Source organism: Notechis scutatus, chromosome 16 (genome assembly GCF_049901735.1).
Source record: "Notechis scutatus isolate UNSWTSFEM ecotype Mainland chromosome 16, rNotScu1.2, whole genome shotgun sequence".
Lineage (NCBI taxonomy): Eukaryota > Metazoa > Chordata > Lepidosauria > Squamata > Elapidae > Notechis > Notechis scutatus.
The window spans coordinates 5778264-5800014 of record NC_142024.1 but is presented as its reverse complement, the minus strand read 5'-3'; the positions used below and the strand labels follow the sequence as shown (position 1 = coordinate 5800014).

Sequence of the window (21751 nt, the reverse complement as noted above, 5' to 3'; positions counted from 1 at the left end):
AAGCTATCTCTCTACAAAGCAAAGCCCCTGTCTCTAGTTTTATAACTCACGAGCCCACAGGCCTTCTTAGAAAATAGCCGGTGACTGCCATTTTCTTTGCAGAATTCATATCTTTTTTTTTTTTTTTGGGGGAGTATTAAAAGGCAAAAGTACAAGAGGTGTGGGTTTTAGACAACTGGGACTAGAGAATATTGGAGAAGACTAGTTCCTTATCTCAAACGGTGTAGGTAGGGTGGGGGGTTGGACTAGATGACCTCCAAGGTCCCTTCCCATCTATTCTGATTGAATTCACATCAATTGGTAAACGGGTGTGATGGGATCAGCCAGTCCTTCACGGAAGTCATTTGTGAAAAGGCCGATGACATATTAGCAAACTTCTAGATTGCCCATTGGCTGAAAAGTTGGGGGAATCCTGGTACCTTTCAGATAACAGATAATCAGAGTTGGAAGGGACCTTGTAGGTCACCTAGTCCAACCCCCCCAGCGGGAGACCCTACATAATTCCTGACAGATGGCAGTTCAGTCTCTTCTTGAAAGCCTCCAGGGATGAAGCTCCCACAACTTCCAAAGGCAACTTCTGTTCCATCGATGGATTGTTCTCACTGTCAGAAAATTCCTCCTTGTTTCCAGGTTGAATCTCTCCTTGATCAGCTTCCATCCATTATTCCTTGTCTGGTCTTCGGGTGCCTTGGAAAACAGCCTGACCCCTTTCTCCTCTATGGGGCAGCCCTTCAAATGTGTCAAACTATAACTCAGCAACCACTGAAAGGGTTGGGGATTATGGAAATATTTTGCAGCCTTGCCAATTGGGATGCTCACCTGGAGGAGACTAAATTTGACTTGCGGTGAGTTTCGAAGGGAAAGATTCTTTATCTCTCACGCAAAAGACTTCACAGAATATTGCGACTGAACTATTTTGTTTTTTCTTCCTTTAGTACAGTCTCAGCACCACAGAAGTGCAAACATACTAGCATAAAGTATACCAAAACATATACAGCTGCAACAAACAGAAAACTTAGCAAATTGCACTGAGCTCATGTATTCGTTCTTGGGTAAATATGCAGTAATTTATATCAAGCTGTGCTTTACTGCTTGAATTTTTCAGAATATTACCTGCAGATGGGATGCGTACTGAAACAAAATTCAGCCATCCGCTGTGACTGGGTTTCGTTAATGTCACATTTTCCGGAATGAGAGCAGGCAGCAAATTCGACATTCATTATTTTTCTCACTACCCTCTGACTGGTCCTTCAGGATTCAACTGGTGCCAGTCTTTCTCCTGCCCGGATCCTCTGCCTGTCTGCTTTGGTATGACGCGCTGTGTTTGCCCAAAGGATTTGCCCCCCCAAAAGACCAAACCACAGATAAGCCGTCACATAAAAACAGTCATAAAACAAATGCAATCACTCTACAACTGGTCACATTGCCTATCTGTTTTAAAAGCAAGAGCAGACTCTGACCATATAAAAATGGGGAGGTTTGTTTAAATCCAGACATTAAAAAACAACTTGCTGTGTATAATTTCCTAAAAAAGCAGTTTTGTAACTCCAGAGAAGTGGAGACCCCCTGTTTAAACGCTGCCATCTCCATTCAGCTTGTCTCCCAAATGCAGACAAAAAACAAAAAATGCATTCAATGTGAAAATGCCAATGACATATTAGCAAACTTCTAGATTGCCCATTGGCTGAAGACATGAGGGGAACATGGTACTTTTTAGACGTATCGAACTATAACTTTCAGAAACCACTAAAACGTGGTTGGGGATTACGGGAAATTTTGCAACTTTGCCAACTGGAATACTCACCTGGAGGGTACTAAATTTGTCTTGCAGTGGGTTTTTGCATTGAACTCAAAAGACAAAAACTCAGCCACACAAATGGCATTTTAACAAAGTAGAATTATATTATAATAGTAGGGGATCGGGAGGTCAGTTTATGCCTTAATAATATATAGTGGCTGGGAAGGTAGCAGATATTTCCTGAAGTCTTCCAGGACTGAAAACTCTACGGTGGATGATAACAGATAACTATAATCAGAGTTGGAAAGCACCTTGTCGGTCATCTAGTCCAACCCCCTGCCCAAGCAGGAGACCCTACACCATTTCTGACAGATGGGAGTTCAATCTTTTCTTGAAAGTCTCAAGTGATGACGCTCCCACAACTTCCGAGGGCATCTTCTATTCCATGGGTTGATTGTTCTCACTGTCAGAAAGTTTCTCCTTATTTCCAGGTTGAATCTCTCCATGGTCAGTTTCCATCCATTATTCCTTGTCTGCCCTTCAGGTGCCTTGGAAAATAGCTTGATCCCTTCCTCCTCTCTGTGGCAGCCCCTCAAATCTTGGAAGGCTGCTCTCCTGTCTCCCCTGGTCCCCAGGCCCAGTTCCTGCAATTCCATTCTTCATATGTTTTAGCCTCCAGCCCCCTCATCATCCTGGTTGCTCTTCTCTGCACTCATTCCAGAATCTCAACATCTTTTTTATAGTGTGGTAACCAAAATTGGATGCAGTACTCTAGGTGTTGTCTTACTAAGGCTTTACAGAGTGGTATTAGTACCTCCTTTGATCTTGATTGTATCCCTCTGTTAATACAATTCAGGATTGCATTGGCTTTTTTGGCAGCTGCTGCACACTCCTGGCTCATATTTTCTTTCCCAAAGTGGCTTTTCACTGTGTTGCTTAATAGACTCTTTACCCCCAAATGCCTGATTGTCAGTGTGGCTGCCTACAGTTGGTGAAATTTGGCACCAGTGGTGGCGAGAGGGCAGTGGTGCCTATTGCTGTGTTAATCCCTCTGCCAGTCCTGGAGTGTGGCACCCTATCTGGTTTCAGCTGGTAGAGAGGATGCCAGATGTGAGGATACTGGTTTGATGTTGCCTTTGGATGCTGGCTGTCAGGGGTTGCCTGGGGATTATCCACTAATTTGGAGGAAGTTTCTGCGTGCATGAATGAAAAAATGTGCATCTTTCTCTGGTTTTCTCCCTTCGGGAAACTTCAACACTTGGAACTAGCGAGACATGATCAGCCTAGACCAGCGTTGGCAAACCTTTTCGGCACCGAATGCCAAAACAAGAGCGTGCGCGTGTGCACCGGAAACTGGAAGACCAGCTGGCTGGCACATGGAACCCAGAAGAACAACGGGCGACAGCTGGCGTGCCGGGAAAGATGGCTCTGCGTGCCACTTCTGACATGTGTGCCATAGGTTCGCCATCACGGGCCTAGACATTAATGAATGATCTCTAGTTGGTCCATAGGCAAGAGGAGGATCAACAGGAAGAGAAAAGCCACAAAAATCCAGTGTCTCCTGGAAGGGACCTTGCGGGTTGAACCCTTGACTGGGAACCATTTTATAGGAGATCCCGCTGGTCGGTAGTCCTCGCCTTACGACAACCATGGAGCACCAAATCCCTGTTGCTAAGCGGGACATTTGTTAAGTGCCCTCCATTTTGCAGCCTTTCTTGAATCCCTGCCGCCGTTAAGTGAGTAACACGGATGTCCAGCGAATTGAGCTTCCTGCTCGACGTTGCTGGTCAGAAGGTTGCAACCGTCATAAATGCAAACCAATCCAAATTTTCGATCTCACGACCCGTTGGGGATGCTGCGGGCGTCCTAAGCGTGAGAACAAAACTTTTTTTTCCAGTGCCGTTGTTATCTTCGAGTGGTCACTATAAACAAGCAGTTGTAAATGAAGGATGAGGCCTGGCGCGCTCAAGGAAAACTCTCCCTCCTTCTCCAGCAACCCTCACAGTTTGCGAGGCTTCTACCCGGAGCCTGGGGTGCCTTGAGCCGCCGGTCTCCCTCCTTCCAGCCCCTTCATTATCTCAATCACAGTTGTGGTGAAGTTTCATGCTTCCTTTTGACCTTTCTTTTTGGCCCGGTGGTGCTGTTTAACCACAACTGACACTCGTCCCCTGGCGCTATTACCTAGGAAACCCACCACTCCGGCCTTTGCCTTCCCGCTTCCCCTGTCATTCTCGCTTCCCCCTTGTGTCTTTTTTCTGTTTTGTGTATTTTCCTCCCCTCCTTTTCCACCCGCCTCTCTTTTTTTAAAATTTTATTTATTTATTTATTTATTTTTAAAAAACTCCCTTTAACATGGTTTTCCTAAAAAGTTTTTTAATCAATCAAATTTGGGGTGGAAAATAGGCTCGGTCACGCCTGGTCCTCGGGTCGTGTGAGGCTCCCCTGGGGGGTCTTGACAGCTCCTTAGAAGAGGCAGTCGGGACAAAATGTTTGGCCAGGAAAGGGATGGTTTCCATGACACTTTGGGGACCCCCATCCTTCAGCCGGGGGTAACCCCCGGGGAATGTGGGGGGGGAGGAAAGACGGCCGGGGCGGGAGGAGAGAGTGGAACGGAGAAGGGGAACAGCTCCCAAACAAAAGGGAAGAGAAAGAGATACCAGGGAGAGGTGGCCGAAGACGGAGGGGTGAGGATGCATTGACAGCTGCCCCAGCTCCTGTGGAGTGGTGGAGGGGGGAGAGTCAGCCCACGGGGAGGGGGAAGCCGGTGGGACAGACAGTAATTTAGTCAGCTTTCCGATGCTGCATAATGAATTCTTTTTTTTTTAAATAAAAAAGTCCATTTTTCATCCTCTTCTCGGAGCATTTCCTTCAGTCCACCTCGTCTTCGCAGAGCGAGAGAGCTTTCCTGGGCCTTGGTAGGCAACTCCTGTTCTCTGACCCTTTAATCTCTTCTTTGCAGGCTGTTTTTTTTTTTGAGGTTCAGGAAGGGAAGCTCTTCACCCCACTGGTTTGGGCCAGGAGGGTTTGCAAGCGCCTTTCAGGTCTGGGTTTAGCGGGGGCTCCTCCGGGGTAGGGCCCGAGCGGGTGTTGGCAGCGTAAGATTCACAAGGGTACCAACCAACGGGCCACTCGATGCGAGGAGTGTGGCAGAAATTTTCCCCATAGATGTAAGACTTAGACGGGGTTGGAGTTTGCATCCCTTACATCGTCCAGCTCCACTCTCCTCCTTTCCTCTCCTCCGCTCCGTCCCTCCGTACTCTTTCCGCATCCTCTTTCTCTCCCTCCCTCTCTCTCTCTCTCTCTCTCTTTCTCTCCCTTCCCCACTTTATAATTACAGATTAGGCTTAATTGATTTGTTTAGACAGCCAAAGAGCAACTTCAACAGGAGGTGGTAGGGGAGACTGCCAAATTATTGGCTGAGCAGTTACGGTGTACGCTCAACCCTGGGACAAGGGAAGTCTTCCTTTCTCCTGCCCCATTTGGCCACTTGGTTTGGCTTCCATTTCATTAGGATTATGCAACTGGAACAAAGTTATTTTTTTTTTAGATTCCACTTTTCTGCTCTCCTTCCGGCTTCCTTCGAAATGGACTGCTTCTTACCTCCGGCTGCACGTTCGTCCGTTTTCCCGGATATTATTTTCACGCCTTGTCCTTTTAATGGATGCCTTTTTTTTTTTTTCCTGTTCAGAAGGTCTAGGGTTTTTAATTCAGCCGTACCTATTTGTTGGATTTCGGGTTGAAACAGGAGCCTCTCACCAGAAGGCACCAGAGCCTGGGGTGCAAAAAGCTCGTTTTGTGCGTCTCTTTTAAGAAAGAAAGAAAACGCTGAAGTTTCTGCTTTGAATGTTCATTTGCCTGCTACCTAGAAAACCCATCTGCAGACTTGTGGGCAGCAGAGGTGTGTGTTTGTGTTAGTGCATGGATGGCCTTGATGCCTAGCATCTGATGCCTTCCTGTATGCCTGGTTGATATATGTGAGCCTTAGCACCTTTCCGTAGCTCCCCTTAAATAATTAATTGGTTGGGCCTCTGTGGCTTCACATATTTGGAATGGAATGGAATGGAATAGAATAGAATAGAATAGAATAGAATAGAATAGAATAGAATAGAATAGAATGAAAGAAGGAAGGAGAATAGAACAGAACAGAACAACAGAGTTGGAAGGGACCTTGGAGGTCTTCTAGTCCAACCCCCTGTCTAGGCAGGAAACCCTACACCATTTCAGACCAATCTCTGCTTAAAAACTTCCAGTCTTGGAGCATTTATAACTTCTGGAGGCAAGTTGTTCCACTGATTAATTGTTCTTACTGTCACGGAATTTCTCCTTTGTTCGAAGTTGCTTCTCTCTTTGGTTAGTTTCCATCTGTTGCTTCTTGCCCTGCCTTCTCAGGTGCTTTAGAGAATAGCTTGACTCCCTCTTCTTTGGGGCAGCCCCTCAGATATCGGAAGACTGCTATCATGTCACCCCTTGTCCTTCTTTTCATCAAACTAGATATCCCCAATTCCAACAACTGCCCTTCCTGTGTTTTAGCCTCCAGTCCCCTGATCATCTTTGTTTTTTCTTCTTCTCTGCACTCTTTCTAGAGTCTCAACCTCTTTTTTTTTTTTACATCATAGCGACCAAAACTGAATGCGGCATTCCAAGGGTGGCCTTACCAAGGCAGTATAAAGTGGTAATTAGCACTTCCCGTGATCTTGATTCCATCCCTCAAGATCGAATCTTGAATTGGAACGAGGAGAGAAGAAAGAGTCCTGTTTGCGGCTTTTCCCACACTATCCTCCTTTTGGCTGGGGGTCCCCTTGCAGTGCCTTGCTCTGATTTTGTGGTCAGCGTTCACTGAGTAGCCGTGTAGATGAGTAGCTGAGTAGCCACTTCCAAAGTGACCTGGTGGAGCCTCCTCTGCAGATCTTGTCCTGCCTTACTCTTTGGAAAGGGGAGTTCAGGAAATCCTTCGGTTGTGTGGGCTTTTCTCCCCTTCCGTTACTCACTCTCCCTTTCTGGCAAGCGCTGGGCTCCATAGGAGGGGGGTAACTTGGAAGGGATTCCCCATTTGGCAGCAAGCCTCCAACCTCTCTATGGTTTCCAATTTACTCTCTCTCTAGGCTGTCCCCTGTCTTTGGTTCTTTGGCACTCGATGGTGGTATTCACACAGCACGCCGAACAAGGAAAATCTAGCTGCAAACAAGTAGAACGGTTGTCGGTTTTTAACGTTGCCTTACGGCTTTTGTAGTTTAGTGGTCTTTTTTTTTTTTTGCAAAACCCTGCCCATTTGATATGGTTTAGTGCCCAGTCCTTTTGGGCACCGGGGACCAGTTGCGTGGAGAGGGATTTTTTTTCTGTGGACCGGACAGGACTGGGGATAGGGCTTCGCTTGTTTGCATGGCCCAGTTTCTGGGGGGTTGGGGACACCTGGTTTGGTGTGCCTGCCACAAAACAGGTTGATTCAGTAATCAGGTTAAGCATATTATGTACTACTAGCTCGATACCCCTGCTTCGCTATGAAACTCTGTGGTCGGGCTTAGTTTTTGGGGGAGGAAAATAAGGGGAGGAAAAATTCTGCCTCTGCCTACCAGCGTCCGTCGGTATTCATCTGGCTAGCGTCCTGTCAATGTGTGAGAGAGTTGACGGCTGTTTGGAAACTGAAGCAGTATTTGCTGTGTGAGCGAGAAGGAGACAGCAAGGAGCCAGGGCGTGGCTTAGCTCAACTGTTCTGTCCTAAAGCTGCTTGGTGCTGTGAAACTGAAACTCCTCTGCTTGTGTTTTGCATTTGGAACAGGTTTCTTTTCAGGTGGGGAGGGGGAGTAGAACTCCTTAGCATCAGAGCTTGTTAATAATAATAATATACAAAATACTAATGGCTCTGATGGTCCTTTCTTAGCGAGCACCTAGAAGCTAAGAGGAACATATGTGCCGAATTTCAAGTGTGTAGGCTTTACGGGTCTGGAGATTTTGTGACGATTCGTGAGGGGTCTTTCGCTTTTATATATATATATATATAGATTACTATCAAATTCTACAACTGTTCAAAATTGAAGAAACTTAGCATCTTTCTAAGTCTTGGGCAAGGTCCTACTTCCACGAATTGCAAAAAATAATGAAAAAAAGTTACCTTACAGCAGAGATGTAATGCCTCTATAAAAGCTATAAATCTCTTTTTACAGAGGAGGTCAGATTGGGAAAAGGGATCAGACCGTTGGAGAAAAGATATGCATTGGGTTTTTTCCTTTCTGTGCTTCCCAGCATATTGTTGATGACGTCCATCTTACATAAATAGAGAGCTGGTGTCCTGCCTTCTGGATCCTTCTAAACGGCACTCAAATTATGGAATCAAAATGAATTTATTTAGTCTTCTAAGGTGCCGTTGGAGTAGCCCTTAGTGGTTTGGTTTGCTCTTTTTGATATCTTTTAGGGAAAGCCTAATGCTTTGTTTCTGAGAAACTGCAGGGAAATAGATCCCTAAAGACTAATCTAGACTAGTTTTAGATTTATTTTAGCTAGTCGATTGTCGGGACAATTTCTAACCCATCTGAAAATGATAGTTATGAATGCTCCACCATTGGAGTTTTTTAGGAAGAGGTTTGATAACCCTTTGTCTGGAGTGGTGTAGGGTTTCCTGCCTAGGCAGGGGGTTGGACTAGAAGACCTCCAAGGTCCCTTTCGACTCTGTTATTCTGTTAGCCCAGAGCGTGCTTTAACTCAGGGCATAAGGAAAAACGAGGGGCTGTTTTGCATGGCACTTTTAAAAGAAAGCAAATTACAGGGTAGTCTTTGACTTGCAACAGTTCATTTAGTGACTGAAGTTAAAACGGCACTGAAAAAAGTGACTTACAACCGTTTTTTTCACACTTACGACCATTACAGCATCCCATCCTCACTTTTGTGACTTCTGACAAGAAAGTCAACGGAGGAAGCCAGATTCCCCTTAACCAGCGGCGTTACTAACTTAATGACAACTAGGTCAAGAAAGGTTGGGGAAAACGGGGCAAAATGCACTGCCACAACCGTTTCGCTTAGCAACAGATAATTTGGGGTGATTCGTAAGTTGAGGACTTGCCTGCGTAAGGTCTCTGATTCAATTCAAATGTTTTAGATGGGAAATAGATAGAGATTGGCCAGTTCACAGCCCAGAAGCGTCTTTTACTGATCCTGAAGATTTCTTAACAGCCATTTCAGGTGTGTGAGTTTATTGTGCAACATTTTAGCACTTATAATCCCACATTAAAGCTCCAAACTTATAATATAGATATATATAGATATATGTATATGTATAATATATAATATATTTATATATCTGTATTTACCTGGGAATCCAGTCAGTTGCACAAGACTGGTTCGACAGTTAAAGACCAAACCTGTTTGAACTGCTAGAAAAGTTCTTGCATGTTTTCGCTCCCTGCCTTACCACACCTGGCATGGTGGCTGGAACTGAGCAAATTCTGATCTCTTTGTGTCAGAGCAAACCAGGGCTTGCTTAAACCAGCCAGTGAAAGAGGAGATCTGAACAAGGAGACGAATGAGGCGGTGCTTTAGCTGCCAGGTCTGAAGGGGGCTTGGATTCGAACGGATCCCTTTTGATCCAGAGGTGACGCGCTTCAGACGAATAAGCTTCCTCCAGAAAGACCTCCTGCCAAACAAGTCACCTTAAAGATCCAGAAGGTCAAAGACGAAGACTTCTGGCTGCAGTTTGGGGAGAAGGTAGATACAGATGAGCTGAGTTGGAAGGGACCTTGTAGGTCATCTAGTCCAACCCCCTGCCCAAGCAGGAGACCCTACACCATTTCTGACAGAGGGCAGTCCAGTCTCTTCTTGAAAGCCTCCAGGGATGGAGCTCCCACAACTTCCGAAGGCAACTTCTGTTCCATTGAATATAGAATATCAAAGGTGGAAGGGACCTTCTAGGTCATCTAGTCTAACCCCCTCCCCGCCCAAGCAGGAGACCTTACATCATTTCTGACAAATGGCAGTCCAATCTCCCTTTGAAAACCTCCATTGATGAAGCTCCCACAACTTCCGAGGGCAACTTCTGTTCCATGGGTTGATTACTCTCGCTGTCAGAAAATTCCTCCTTATTTCTAGGTTGAATCTCCTTGATCAGTTTCCATCCATTATTCCTTGTCTGGCCTTTGGGTACCTTGGAGAATAGCTTGACCCCCTTCCTCCTCTCTGGGGCAGCCCCTCAAATACTGGAAGGCTGCTCTCCTGTCTCCCCTGGTCCTTCTCTTCCCTAGACTAGTCAAGCTCAGTTCCTGTAACCATTCATCGTATGTTTTAGCCTCCAGTTCCCTCATCATCCTGGTTGCTCTTCTCTGTACTTTTTCTAGAGCCTCAAGATCTTTTTTTATAGTGTAGTGACCAAAACTGGATGCAGGACTCTCGGTGTGGTCTTACTAAGGCTTTACAGAGTGGTATTAGTCCCTCCTTTGATCTCGATAGCGTGAGCTTGCTGGTCCTTTAAGATGAATTCGGTGGGCGAGCTGCATGCCAAAAACGCCAGCAATCATTCAGAGCCGCTTTTGCCGCCGCTGTTTTCTCCTCCTCCTCCCCCTACCCCTTTGGAAACTTTCCTGCCCAATTGTTATGTGTGATCCGATCTGGAAGTTACTCTCTAAGCTTCTTGTCACATTTTGACTTAATGAAGTGCAACTGAAGTGGGAATTGGGGTTCATCACGTCAGTTTCTCTGTACTCCCTTGTTGTCAGAAAACAGGGGCGGTTGGGGACCGCAATGCAACGCTGCAAGTCGTTATTATTCCGGTCAGTCTGTTTAACACAAAATTAAACAAAGAACTAATTAGTGCCTCATGAATTAATAAATACGCAGTTGCTGAGGAGGAGGAGGAGGAGGAAGAAGAAGAAAGAAGAAGGAGAAGGAGAAGAAGAAAAGGAAGAAGGAGGAGGAGGAGGAGGAGGAGGAGGAAGGAGAAGAAGAAGGAGGAGAAGGAGAAGGAGGAGGAGGAGGAGGTAGAAGAAGAAGAAAGAAGGAGAAGAAGAAGAAAAGGAAGAAGGAGGAGGAGGAGGAGGAAGGACAAGAAGAAGGAGGAGGAGGAGAAGGAGAAGGAGGAGGAAGGAGAAGGAAGAAGAAGGAGAAGGAAGAAGAAGAAGAAGAAGAAGAAGAAGAAGAAGAAGAAGAAGAAGAAGAAAAGAAAAAGAGGATGAGGATGAGACTAAGACGGAGATGATGGAGGAGGAGGAAGAGGAGGAGGAAGAGGAGGAGGGAGGAGGAGGGGAGAGAGAGAAAAGGTTCGGTAGAGAAGGGATATTTGAGGAGGGAGAGGGGAGAGAAAAGTCAAATTAAGAGAAGGCCACGATGGGGAAAGGGTGAAGGGACGGCCAGAGTTGTCCAAAAAAAAAAATATTGTTTCCTTCCCCCCTTTCGGATGGCGTTTCTTCCAGGCGAAGCCACTGAGTCAGAGAAGTAGCCCAGCCCCAGGCTGTGTTTGGTGAATTATGTTCCTGAGAGGTATGAATATTTATATGGGGAAAAGACTTTGCTGCCAGTCAAGGCAGCTTCCCAGGTCGAGGGGGTGGGGACACCAAGCCCACCCCACCCCTTGATGACGGTGGATTTGCATGCAGCTGGCTTAGGTGGCAGCCCTGTGAGCCAGATTGGCTGTTCAGTTCTTGGAACCGAACGCAAAGGGCAAACCCTCCTTAAACAGAAGGACAAGCGGCTAGTCCTTAATGTTCCACAGAGACTTTTGGAAACTTTCTCTCTCTTTCCGAAAAGCGTAAATGGCATGGAGCTAAGGTTCGGCGTTTCTGAGGTCAAAGGAGGGCGACTTCTTAATGAGAAGCAAAATAAAAGTTATTACGAACGCCGCCATCATCATCTCCGTGGGAAACGAGCGCTAAAAGTTTGTCAGGGCATTGTTAAATAGGGCTTCTCAAATGCCTTGTTCCTTCTTCACGCGGTATTGTAGTTATCTCCCTCTCTTAAGTCACCCGTATCGACGCGATAGAATCAAGAGTTCTTCTTATGGTTTATTTCTTCTTCTTTATTCCCCCCCTCTCTTTCCTTTTTTTCCCCCCTGATCAGTGGAAAAAAAGGAAAAGCCAAAGCAGACGTCGGGAGCCTGAGTGTTCAAAACGCTACTGGCATATTATAAACCCTGCAAAACACGATGGGAAGGGGAAGACCATTGGCCCAGTTCAGGAGTGGCTAATCTGTAAAATGGGTACAGTGGGGGCTACCCTGGCCTCACCCCCTAAACATAAAGTTGAAGCTTGCTAGTTAGAACATGGATTGTTTATTTATTGATTTGATTTGATTTGTCAATCGCTTACAAGATAATAGGTATAAGTATAAACATGAGTAAGAATACAGGAAATAGGTACGAATAAATGGGGACAATAGGACGGGGCGGTAGGCATCAATGTGCACTTATGCACACTCCTTACAGACCTCTTGGGAATGGGTATTCTCTCCCTTCCTTCCTTCCTTCCTTCCTTCCTTCCTTCCTTCCTTCCTTCCTTCCTTCCTTCCTTCCTCCCGCTCCTTCGCTTCTTTTCTCTTTTCCCACCATTCATTTATCTCCCTCCCTCCCTCCCTCTCCTTCCTTCCTTCCTTCCTTCCCCTGTTCTCCTTCCTCCCCTTCCTTCCTTCCTTCCTTCCTCCCTCCTGCTCCTTCGCTTCTTTTCTCTTTTCCCTCCATTCATTTCTCTCCCTCCCTCCCTCCCTCCTTCCTTCCCCTGTTCTCCTTCCTCCCCTTCCTTCCTTCCTTCCTTCCTTCCTTCCTTCCTTCCTTCCTTCCTTCCTTCCTTCCTTCCTTCCTTCCTTCCTTCCTTCCTTCCTTCCTTCCTTCCTTCCTTCCTTCCTCTCCTCTTTCTTTTCTTCCCTCCCTCCATTCTTTTTCTCCCTCCCTCCCCCTCCTCCTGCTTCCTTCCTTCCTCTTCCCTGTTCTCCTTCCTCCCCCTTTCTTCCTTCCTTCCTTCCTTTATTTTTTATTTTATTTATTTATTTGATTTGTCAATCGCTTACAAGATAACAGGTATAAGTATAAACATGGTTGTGAATACATGAAATGGATATGAATTAAAAAAAGAAACAATAGGACAGGGACGGTAGGCACGTTGGTGCACTTATGCCCGCCCCTTACAGACCTCTTGGGAACAGGGTGAGGTCAATAGTGGATAGTTTGAGGTTAAAGTTTTGGGGGTTAGAGGATGTAACAACAGAGTCAGGGAGGGCATTCCAGGCCTTGACCCCTCTGTGGCTGAAGTCGTACTTCCTGCAATCAAGTCTGGAGCTGTTTACATTGAGTTTGTACCTGTTGTGTATCGGTTGTATTGATTGTGTAAGCAGCGAGAGTGGGAAGAGCCGGGAAGTTTGGAGGGAGCTATCCTGGCTTACGTCTCAGTGTCCTTCATATAATTAAGGTCTGCCAAGTAATTCAGGGAGCAGCTTGCCCAGGCCCCTCCCTTTTTACGGCTCTCTCATTTGCATATGCAGATCATTTGGACCGTCTTCCTTAGGGAAGAGCAATCATGTCTTCAAGGACTTGTTAGCTGTTTTTCATCCCTGATGAGCAGCGGTCCAAGGAAGGAGAATTATCCGGAGAGCAGCGGGATTGGGCCAGATGGGGTTCAGGAATCTCCCTTCCCCGGGTCGAAAAAGGAGTTTGGGGGGGGGGGCTGGAATCCCAGGAGTGGGAGGGGGTTTATGAGCAGCTTAGCCTGGCCTGCCCTAGATGGAGACAGCCCTGGCTGAGTTTCCTCGGCCAGCTCCTTGTCAAAGGAGCTCAGAGGAGGAGGAGGAGAGAGAGAGGCGAGTCCATCCTTAAAGAGGACATGTCAGGTTCAATTAGTGTTATCTGTCTAAATATGCGCTGGGAACAGAAAATACAAGCCGTGGCTTGGTGGCTTTGATGGAGACATATGCAAGGTCAGCCTGCCCCCTGCAATCCCCCCCAATCTGATTTGGGGGGATTACACCTTCTAAGTCAATTGGCGTTACTCCTCGTGCATCGTTGATAAGCCGCGGTGGCCGAAATAATAAAGGGGGAAAAGGAGGAAGGGGGCGAGAGGGTCGGAGGAGTGCATGGGGGTTGGGGGTGGAAAGACATGCAAATCTTTTTGTTTTGTTTTTTTAAATCTGGCGGTGGGTGAGGGGTGGAAGTTGGGGGTGGGGAGAGGACCGGCGGAGTAGGAAGGGGCAAGGAAGAGGTGGAGGAGGCAGATTAGAGCATTTGAGGATTTGAGTTTGGCATTGAAAATTCAGGGCCTGCCGTTGAGCACTTAGGTTACTGGGTTGGGGTGGCTCTGTTCATGCTCAGAGTACCTCTTGTTTTACCTTCTGGAACCTCGGTCTGAGGACTGAAGGCAAAGGACAAGAAACACCCCCCCCAAAAAAAAAAAACCAGAGGTCTCCAAGCTTGGCAACTTTAAGATTTTATGGACTTCGACTCCCAGAATTGAAGTCCACAAGTCTTAAAGTTGCTGGAGAATTCTGGGAGGTTCAAGTCCACCAGTCTTTAAAAGTTGGCCGAGTTTGGGGGACCCCTGCCCTAAAAGGACTTTAACTCCTCTTACAAAGGGGTTGGCATCATGGGATGCAGAGAGGAAGGCTGCAAAGCTACGAGCCCCCTGCCCCCCCCCGCACCATCTCATTCCCACCTCGCAAGGCAGTTGTAAAGATGCCACGGGACTTGAACCAACTCCAGCCTAGCTGCAAGTTTCAACTGCACTGTTCTTTTCGATGCATGCAAACTCCCCTTCCTCGAATGACCCCCTTCTTCTTCCTTACTCTCTCGACACAGCCTGGCTGTAAAGTGGGGAGCCCTGCCCTGCTTCCAGATACATGCCTTTCCCCATAAGGTTATGTTTTTTTTTGGGGGGGGGGATAAGGAGTGGAGGGTTGCTCTGTGGGTTACATCCACAGAGTGGGCCAGCGAGGAACAGCCAGGCTCCCCATAACCTCCAGCTATCAGCAGGGGAAACCGGAACCCCTGGCCAGCTGTTTTGCAAGCAGCTGTTTCTGCCTTTCTCTCATCCTCTCTCTCTCTCTCCGTCCAAGCACAAGGAGACTCCCGATCGGAAGTCTCACAATATGGTTCTTTTTTAGGTTCCTTCACAGTTTGGGAACATATGGCTCTAAATAATTCAATTTACTTTGCATGATTCTCTCTCTCTCTCTCTCTCTCTCTCTCTCTCTCTCTCTCTCTCTCTCTCTCTCTCTCTCTCTCTTCTCTCTCTCTCTCTCTCTCTCTCTCTCTCTCTCTCTCTCTCTCTCTCTTTCTCTCTCTCTTTCTCTTCTCTTTCTCTTCTCTCTCTCTCTCTCTCTCTCTCTCTCTCTCTCTCTCTCTCTCTCTCTCATTCTCTCTCTCTCTCTCTCTCTCTCTCTCTCTCTCTCTCTCTCTTTCTCTTTCTCTCTCTTTCTCTCTCTCTCTCTCTCTCTCTCTCTCTCTCTCTCTCTCTCTCTCTCTCTCTCTCTTTCTCTCTTTTTTTTTGGGGGGTGAGTTGGTTTCTTTCTTCTTTTTAATTGCAATTGTGACAAGATGTGGAAAGGAACTGTGAAAAGAATGCACAACACAGAGGGGCTATCTTTTGAGCTTATATGCCAAAGCTCACCCCCCTCGCCCATAGCCCCCCCCACAGCCCCAAGACAAGGATCTTTTAAAAAAGAGAGAGAGGGGGGAAGAATGGCTGGAACTGAGCATTTTCCTCTATGGTCCCTTTTCAAAGGGCGGCAACTAATCCCTGCATCAGGTTCCGTCGGGCAAAATGTTTTGCTTTCATTCTGCTGGTTCAGCCATCCAAGTTTCAACCTCTAAAGGCTGTCAGAAGGCAAGGGTTTAAATAAAAAAAAAAGATTCTAGTCCCTGTGCCATACATGGGAGGGAGAGATTCCCATGCTGCATCTCTCCTCTGGTTTCGACAAGATGGTAACGGCGCCTATAGGGCTAAAATCCTCTCGCAGTAAGGTCGCAAATAATTGAGCTAGGTGATCGCTGGATATATGGTGCCGTTTCTAATATTCTATGAATGGCCTTATGTAAGACTATGAGCGTTTCTTTCCTTCTTTGTGAACTGCATAATTGCCCCCCTGCAGAGCTGCTCGGTTTTACTTATTTATTTTATTTTTTTGCTTTTAGCTTGATTGAAAGGTTTGTTGACCAGATTTTATTTTCAATAAAACAAAACAAAGAAGCGTAAGATGCAAGGAAGGGGCAGATAGTTGACCCTCCTAAAACAATTAAACTTTTTTTTTCGTGCTCAGAGTCTACTTTTTATGCGTGTCTGAAGGCCGCAGGAGAGGGAGATTTGGATTTTCTTGCCCCAATTTAACACCAGCATCCCAGTTATAAGGATGAAGTGGGAAGACTGGGGCAGCCAGGATGATTAGGGGACTGGATATGAAAACATATGAAGAACAGTTGCAGGAAGTGGGCCTGGCTAGTCTAGGGAAGAGAAGGACCAGGGGAGACAGGAGAGCAGCCTTCCAAGATTTGGAGGGAGAGAAAGAAAAGGAAAGAAAAAGAGGAAGGAAGGAAGGAAAGAAAAAGGGAGAGAAAGAATAAGAGAAAGAGAACAAAAAGAGGGGGAGAGAGAAGAGAGAAGAGAGAAAGAGGGGGGGAGAAGAGAGAAATAGGAAGGAAGGAGAGAAAGAAGGAAAGAGGGAGAGAAAGAGAGGGAGAGAGAGCAAGAGAGAGTGACTGGAGGCTAAAACATATGATGAATGGTTTCAGGAACTGGGCCTGGCTAGTCTAGGGAAGAGAAGGACCAGGGGAGACAGGATAGCAGTCTTCCAATATTTGAGGGGCTGCCACAGAGAGGAGAAAGGGGGTCAAGCTATTCTCCAAAGCACCTGAAGGCCAGACAAGGAATAATGAATGGAAACTGAACAAGGAGATTCAACCTGTAAATAAGGAGAAACTTTCTGACAGTGAGAACAATCAACCCATAGAACAGAAGTTGCCTTCGGAAGTTGTGGGAGCTTCATCCCTGGAGGCTTTCAAGAAGAGACTGGGCTGCCCTCTGTCGGGAATGGTGTAAGGTCCCCTGCTTGGGAAGGGGGTTGGACTAGATGATCTACAATGTCCCTTCCAACTCTGATTATCTGTTAGCCTCTGCATCCATGGGCTGCTAAACCGTCAGCGATGATGGGTCTCAGGAATTGACTGTCTTCTTTTATCTCAATCTCTCTCTTTTTTTACTCCTCCCCAGGATGAAGTGACTCCACAGCTTTCATTCAACACAAACCATTTGCGGAATCCGATTCCAGAATCCTCGAAAGGTGGGAGATCCTGCCAGGACCACAAATGGGTATGTCTGCCCCACAGGGGATAACTTTTCTTCTTACTTTTTTTTTTTTGCTGTTTGTGTTGGTGTGTGCCTGTATCAATTCATCCCATGGCCTCTCCGATGCTTTGTACTTCCCTGAGCCCAAAAGATATATATAAAGCTGCAGGAAGAAAGGCTCAGCCAGCAAGCCACCAGATTTCCTCTGGCAAAGAGAGACTCCAGGGTTGGCTTCCCCCTAATGCCACCCAGAGACTGTCTGGTTGGCTCTGTGCTGTGCCCAAGGGGCAGCCTTCTCTCTTGGCGGGGAAGGAAGGGGAAGTACCCACTCAAGGAAGAATGTTAAAATGCTTCCCGTTTATAAGTAGCTTTGAAACCACAGGATTTGCAGATCCCCTTTCAGGAGGCCTCAGTTTGAAATCGTAGCGGTCAGCATCTCGGATTAACAGATAACCGATAATCAAAGTTGGAAGGGACCTTGTAGGTCATCTAGTCCAACCCCCCGCCCAAGCGGGAGACCCTACACCATTTCTGACAAATGGCACTCCAGTCTCTTCTTGGAAGTCTCAAGTGATGGCGCTCCCACAACTTCCGAAGGCAACTTCTGTTCCATGGGTTGATTGTTCTCACTGTCAGAAAATTCCTCCTTATTTTTTTTCCCCCCCTTTCAAGATTCAAGCCAGGCCCAGTTTGCAATTTCTCTAAATTTGTGGGAACTCGGCAGTGTTAGCTGTCGGGAGAACTTTTGTGTCTGAACAAGGGCGATACATTTTGAAAATAGCATAGAATAGAATTCTTTATTGGCCAAGTGTGATTGGACACACAAAGAATTCGTCTTTGGTGCAAATGCTGTCGGTGTACATAAAAGAAAAGAGATGTTTGTCAAGAGTCAAGAATCATTTGAGACAACACTTAATGATAGTCATAAGGTTATATGGTCATAGGGTATATAGAATATAGTCATAGGGTACAAATAAGCAATCAAATCATGCTAGGAAACAGTCAATAAAAATAGTTAGGATGCAAGCAACAAGGTTACAGTCCTACAGTAAGAGGTGGGAGGGGATGGCTGAATGGAAAGATGGGAGGATTAATAGTAATAGTAATGCAGACTTAGTAAATGGTTTGACAGTGTTGAGGGAATTATTGGTTTAGCAGAGGGATGGCGTTCTGCTAACCAAATAATGCCCCTCACTCCATCTTCAGCTGTCTGGGTATCCAGGGGTTCGGCTGAGAACATGGGGATGCCTGCTCTTCACCTGTCCCCTTCTCTCTTCAGCCAGGTGTCAAGAGAGGGAGTGAGCAGCCCCCCCTCCCCCATCTCTCCCTCCCCAGCTGATCCAGGCAGAGAGCTGAGCCCGGTTGGTGTCAGAGGTGACCAATAGAAAGCCAATGTTATGTAAATAATTCTGTTGCAACACGGCGGAGAATGGGCAGGATCTCGCTCATCCATCCATCATTGACATGGCCTCTCTGGAGGCAGGGGGCTTAGTGGGGAGGGGGAGAAGGAGGCAGACAGAGGCAGCATGTGCCTCGCTCATAAACTGTTTGTTTTCTTTTTATCCCCATTGGTTTCAGGGAGTCCCGCTGGGCTCCCGACTCCGGGCTTTTTGTCCTCCAACTGCCTCAACCTCCCACTTGGCCCTTCGGCTTCTGTGTGTTCCCCCCCCTCTTCCTCCCCCCACCCCCCAGCCCTGCCGAAATGCCTCCACTTTTTGCCTTTCGGTTTCTTTCTCTGACTTCAAAGGCGTCCTCTTATTGTCTGGGGATTGCCAGGCAGTGGCCCTGAAATGCGATCACAACCGGGCATGATGTAGGTCACCTTCTGAGCACCGGCAGATGCTTCCTTTTGCGGGCTTCACCACCGTGGTTACAGCTCTTCCCTTCTAGTTCCCCTCCCTCCCTCTCTCTCATCTTCACTGCTTCATCAGAGGCTGCACTCCCCACACCCCCCTCCTCAAATCTATTTTATTCTTCCTTCCTAAATCTCTGTGGGCTTCGGTTGGTCTGTTTCCAGACATGGGCCTTCTTGCCACCCTGGAATGGGACAACTCGCCATGGCCAACTCTCTGCGGCCAACTCGCTATGGCCAACTCATCACGGCCAACTCTCTGGGGCCAACTCACCACGGCCAACTCTCTGCAACCAACTCTCTGGGCCAACTCTCTGCAGTCAAGTCCCTGCAACCAATTCTCTGGGGCCAAGTCACCATGGCCAACTCATCATGGCCAACTCTCTGCAGCCAACTCTGCAGCCAACTCTGGGGACAACTCACCACAGCCAACTCTCTGCAGCCAAGTCCCTGCAACCAACTCTCTGGGTCCAAGTCACCATGACCAACTCATCATGGTCAACTCTCTGCGGCCAACTCACCATGGCCAACTCTCTGGGGCCAACTCATCATGGCTATCTCTCTGGGGTCAACTCATCATGGCCAACTCTCTGGGGCCAACTCGCCATGGCCAACTCTCTGCAGCCAACTCTCTGCAACCAAATCTCTGGGCCAACTCTCTGCAACCAACTCTCTGCAGCCAACTCTCTGCAATCAACTCTCTGTGGCCAACTCACCATGGCCAACACACCATGGCCAACTCATCATGGCCAATTCTCTGCAGCCAACTCATCACGGCCAACTCATCACGGCCAACTCAAAAATTGTCTGTGGCTAATTGGCTGTGGTGAGTTGTCATAGACCCCTTGAGCCTCTTGGAGGACTGGAGGAAATACCTGGGAAACCCCAGTTTATTTAATCTTCTCCACTCCAGTTAAGTTTCCCCCTCCCCATTCCAGCTCTTGGCCTCCAAGGGCCAGGATTCCCGCCTTCGGTGCCTCTCAGGGAACTGTTGGGGATTCAGCCACCCTGCTCTTGAAATAGTGACATGTGTCAAGGGTGGAAGCCCTTGCCTGGCTCAGCATTTGGCTGGCATTGCAGACACCCAGGGGGGAAGAGAAGGAGGAAGCTACCTGACTGGGACGGTTGCATTTTGGCTGTTGGCATCTTTTTTTTTCCTGAGCTTCCTGGCCTGCAGCCTCAGTAAGGAAGATTTTGCTCCCTCCGTCCCGGATCCTTCCCTGAATTGTTCAGCTTCTGGGTTTGCTTTGCTTTATCCCAGTGTTTTTCAACCTGGCCAACTTTGAGATGCATGGACTTCAACTCCCAGGCTTCTCCATGCTGGCTGGGGAATTCTGGGAGTTGAAGTCGACGCTTCTTAAAGCTGCAGGATGAGAAAACGCTGCTTTCTCCAACATTTCCTGGAGGACGTGTTTATTCTGCGGAAAGAATGCGTCCAAAACTTTTAGAGAGGACGGAGAACAAATGACCGGATAGTCCTGCAGCTGATCTTTCGTCTTATTTATATCTCTTTGAATGTTGGGCAGCCCCCTCCCCTCTCTCAGGCCTTGTCCCCCTCCTCTTTCTTTTAAAGCATTGTCCAAAATAATACCATCTCTTTGGCTACTTTATTGTCCAATTAACAGCGAACTGGGGTTTGCCCTGGTCTAGTTAGTGTGTAGAGGAAAATGGGAGGGTTACGTTCTTATCTCCCCTCCGCATCTTCTTCCGAGGCCTCTTCAGCCTTTGTCTCTCTTTTTCATCCACTCCGAAGCCTCCCTTTACTTCCTTGTCACCCTAATTGATTGCATTAACCTTTCAACGTATTGGATTTCCCAGGCCTCGTGCAGAGAGAACAGTGCAATATGCTTATAATCTGGGCCAGAATGGACAGGGAGCAGTCAGCAAGCCTTCCCAACCAACAGGAACCCTGACAAATTGGCTTTTTAGAACAGACTCGAACTCGGAGTGGAGGGAGGGAATCTCTGGGCTAAGATGGGGCAGGCAATGTATCAGCCATTAAAGGAGAAAGGGAGAGAGCGAGACAGGAAGGGAGAGGAGAGAGAGAGAGAGAGGAAGAGAAGGGGGGAGAGAGACGGAGGGGGAGAGAGACGGAGGGAGGGGGAGAGAGGAAGGGAGAGGGATGGAGAGAGGAGAGAGAGAGAAGGAAGAGAGGAAGCAGGAGAGAGGGAGAGAAGAGGGAGGGAGGGGAGAGAGAAGTGAAGAAGAAGGGGAGGGAGGAAGGAAGAAGAGAGAGAAGTGGGAGAGAGGGACAGTAAGGGAGGGGGGAGAGAGAAAGAAAGAGGAAGGGAGAGAGAAAGAGAGGGAAAGAGAAAGAGAGGGACGAAGGAAGAGAGAGAGAGAGAAGGGAGAGAGAGAGGAAGGAAGAGGAAGAGAGAGAAAGAGAGGGAAAGGGAAAGAGAGGGACGAAGGAAGAGAGGGAGAAGAGAGAGAAGGGAGAAAGAGGAAAGAAAAGGGAGAGGGAGGGAAGGAGAGGAAGTGGGCGAGGGACAGAGGGAGCGGGAGAGAGAGGATGGGAGATGTAAACCAGATAGACTTGCAAATAGAGAGGTGTCTGAATTTATTTACGAGGGCCAGCGTTTTCTGTAGGGATTTTGACATATTTATAAAACTTCAGCAAATGTTTGAGTGAATGAAGGGCAGCAGGGAAGGAGGGAGGGAGGGGGCGTCCTCCCTCCTTCATTCTGTCAAGTGATCAAACCTGAATTGAACTTGGCAGCGTCAGAGTGGGCTAGAGTGCTAGACTCGGACTGGAAGGAAAAATGATCTTCCCAAAATGATCTTCAGCTGATCTCAACCTTAGAGGGCAGAGAAGAGGATGAAAAAAGGAAAGAAAAGAGGATAAAATAAAGTCTGGGAAAAGCCACGTGCTCCCCGAGCCACTTGTTGTGCCGGTAGGACCCCACCCCTGCTTGGCCCAGGAAC

General features: G+C 47.5%; 1 protein-coding gene across 4 annotated transcripts in view; it reads left to right on the top strand.

The window, feature by feature from the left end:
- Nucleotides 1-21751, top strand: part of CASZ1 (castor zinc finger 1) — a 275840-nt gene that overhangs the window by 112766 nt on the left and 141323 nt on the right. For all 4 annotated transcript variants that reach the window (XM_087944733.1, XM_087944740.1, XM_087944739.1 and 1 more), the window contains exon 3: nucleotides 16900-16998. In XM_087944733.1, coding sequence (XP_087800859.1) covers nucleotides 16995-16998 — 4 coding nt within the window. In that variant the 5' untranslated portion in view covers nucleotides 16900-16994. The remainder of the gene's footprint in view (nucleotides 1-16899; nucleotides 16999-21751) is intronic.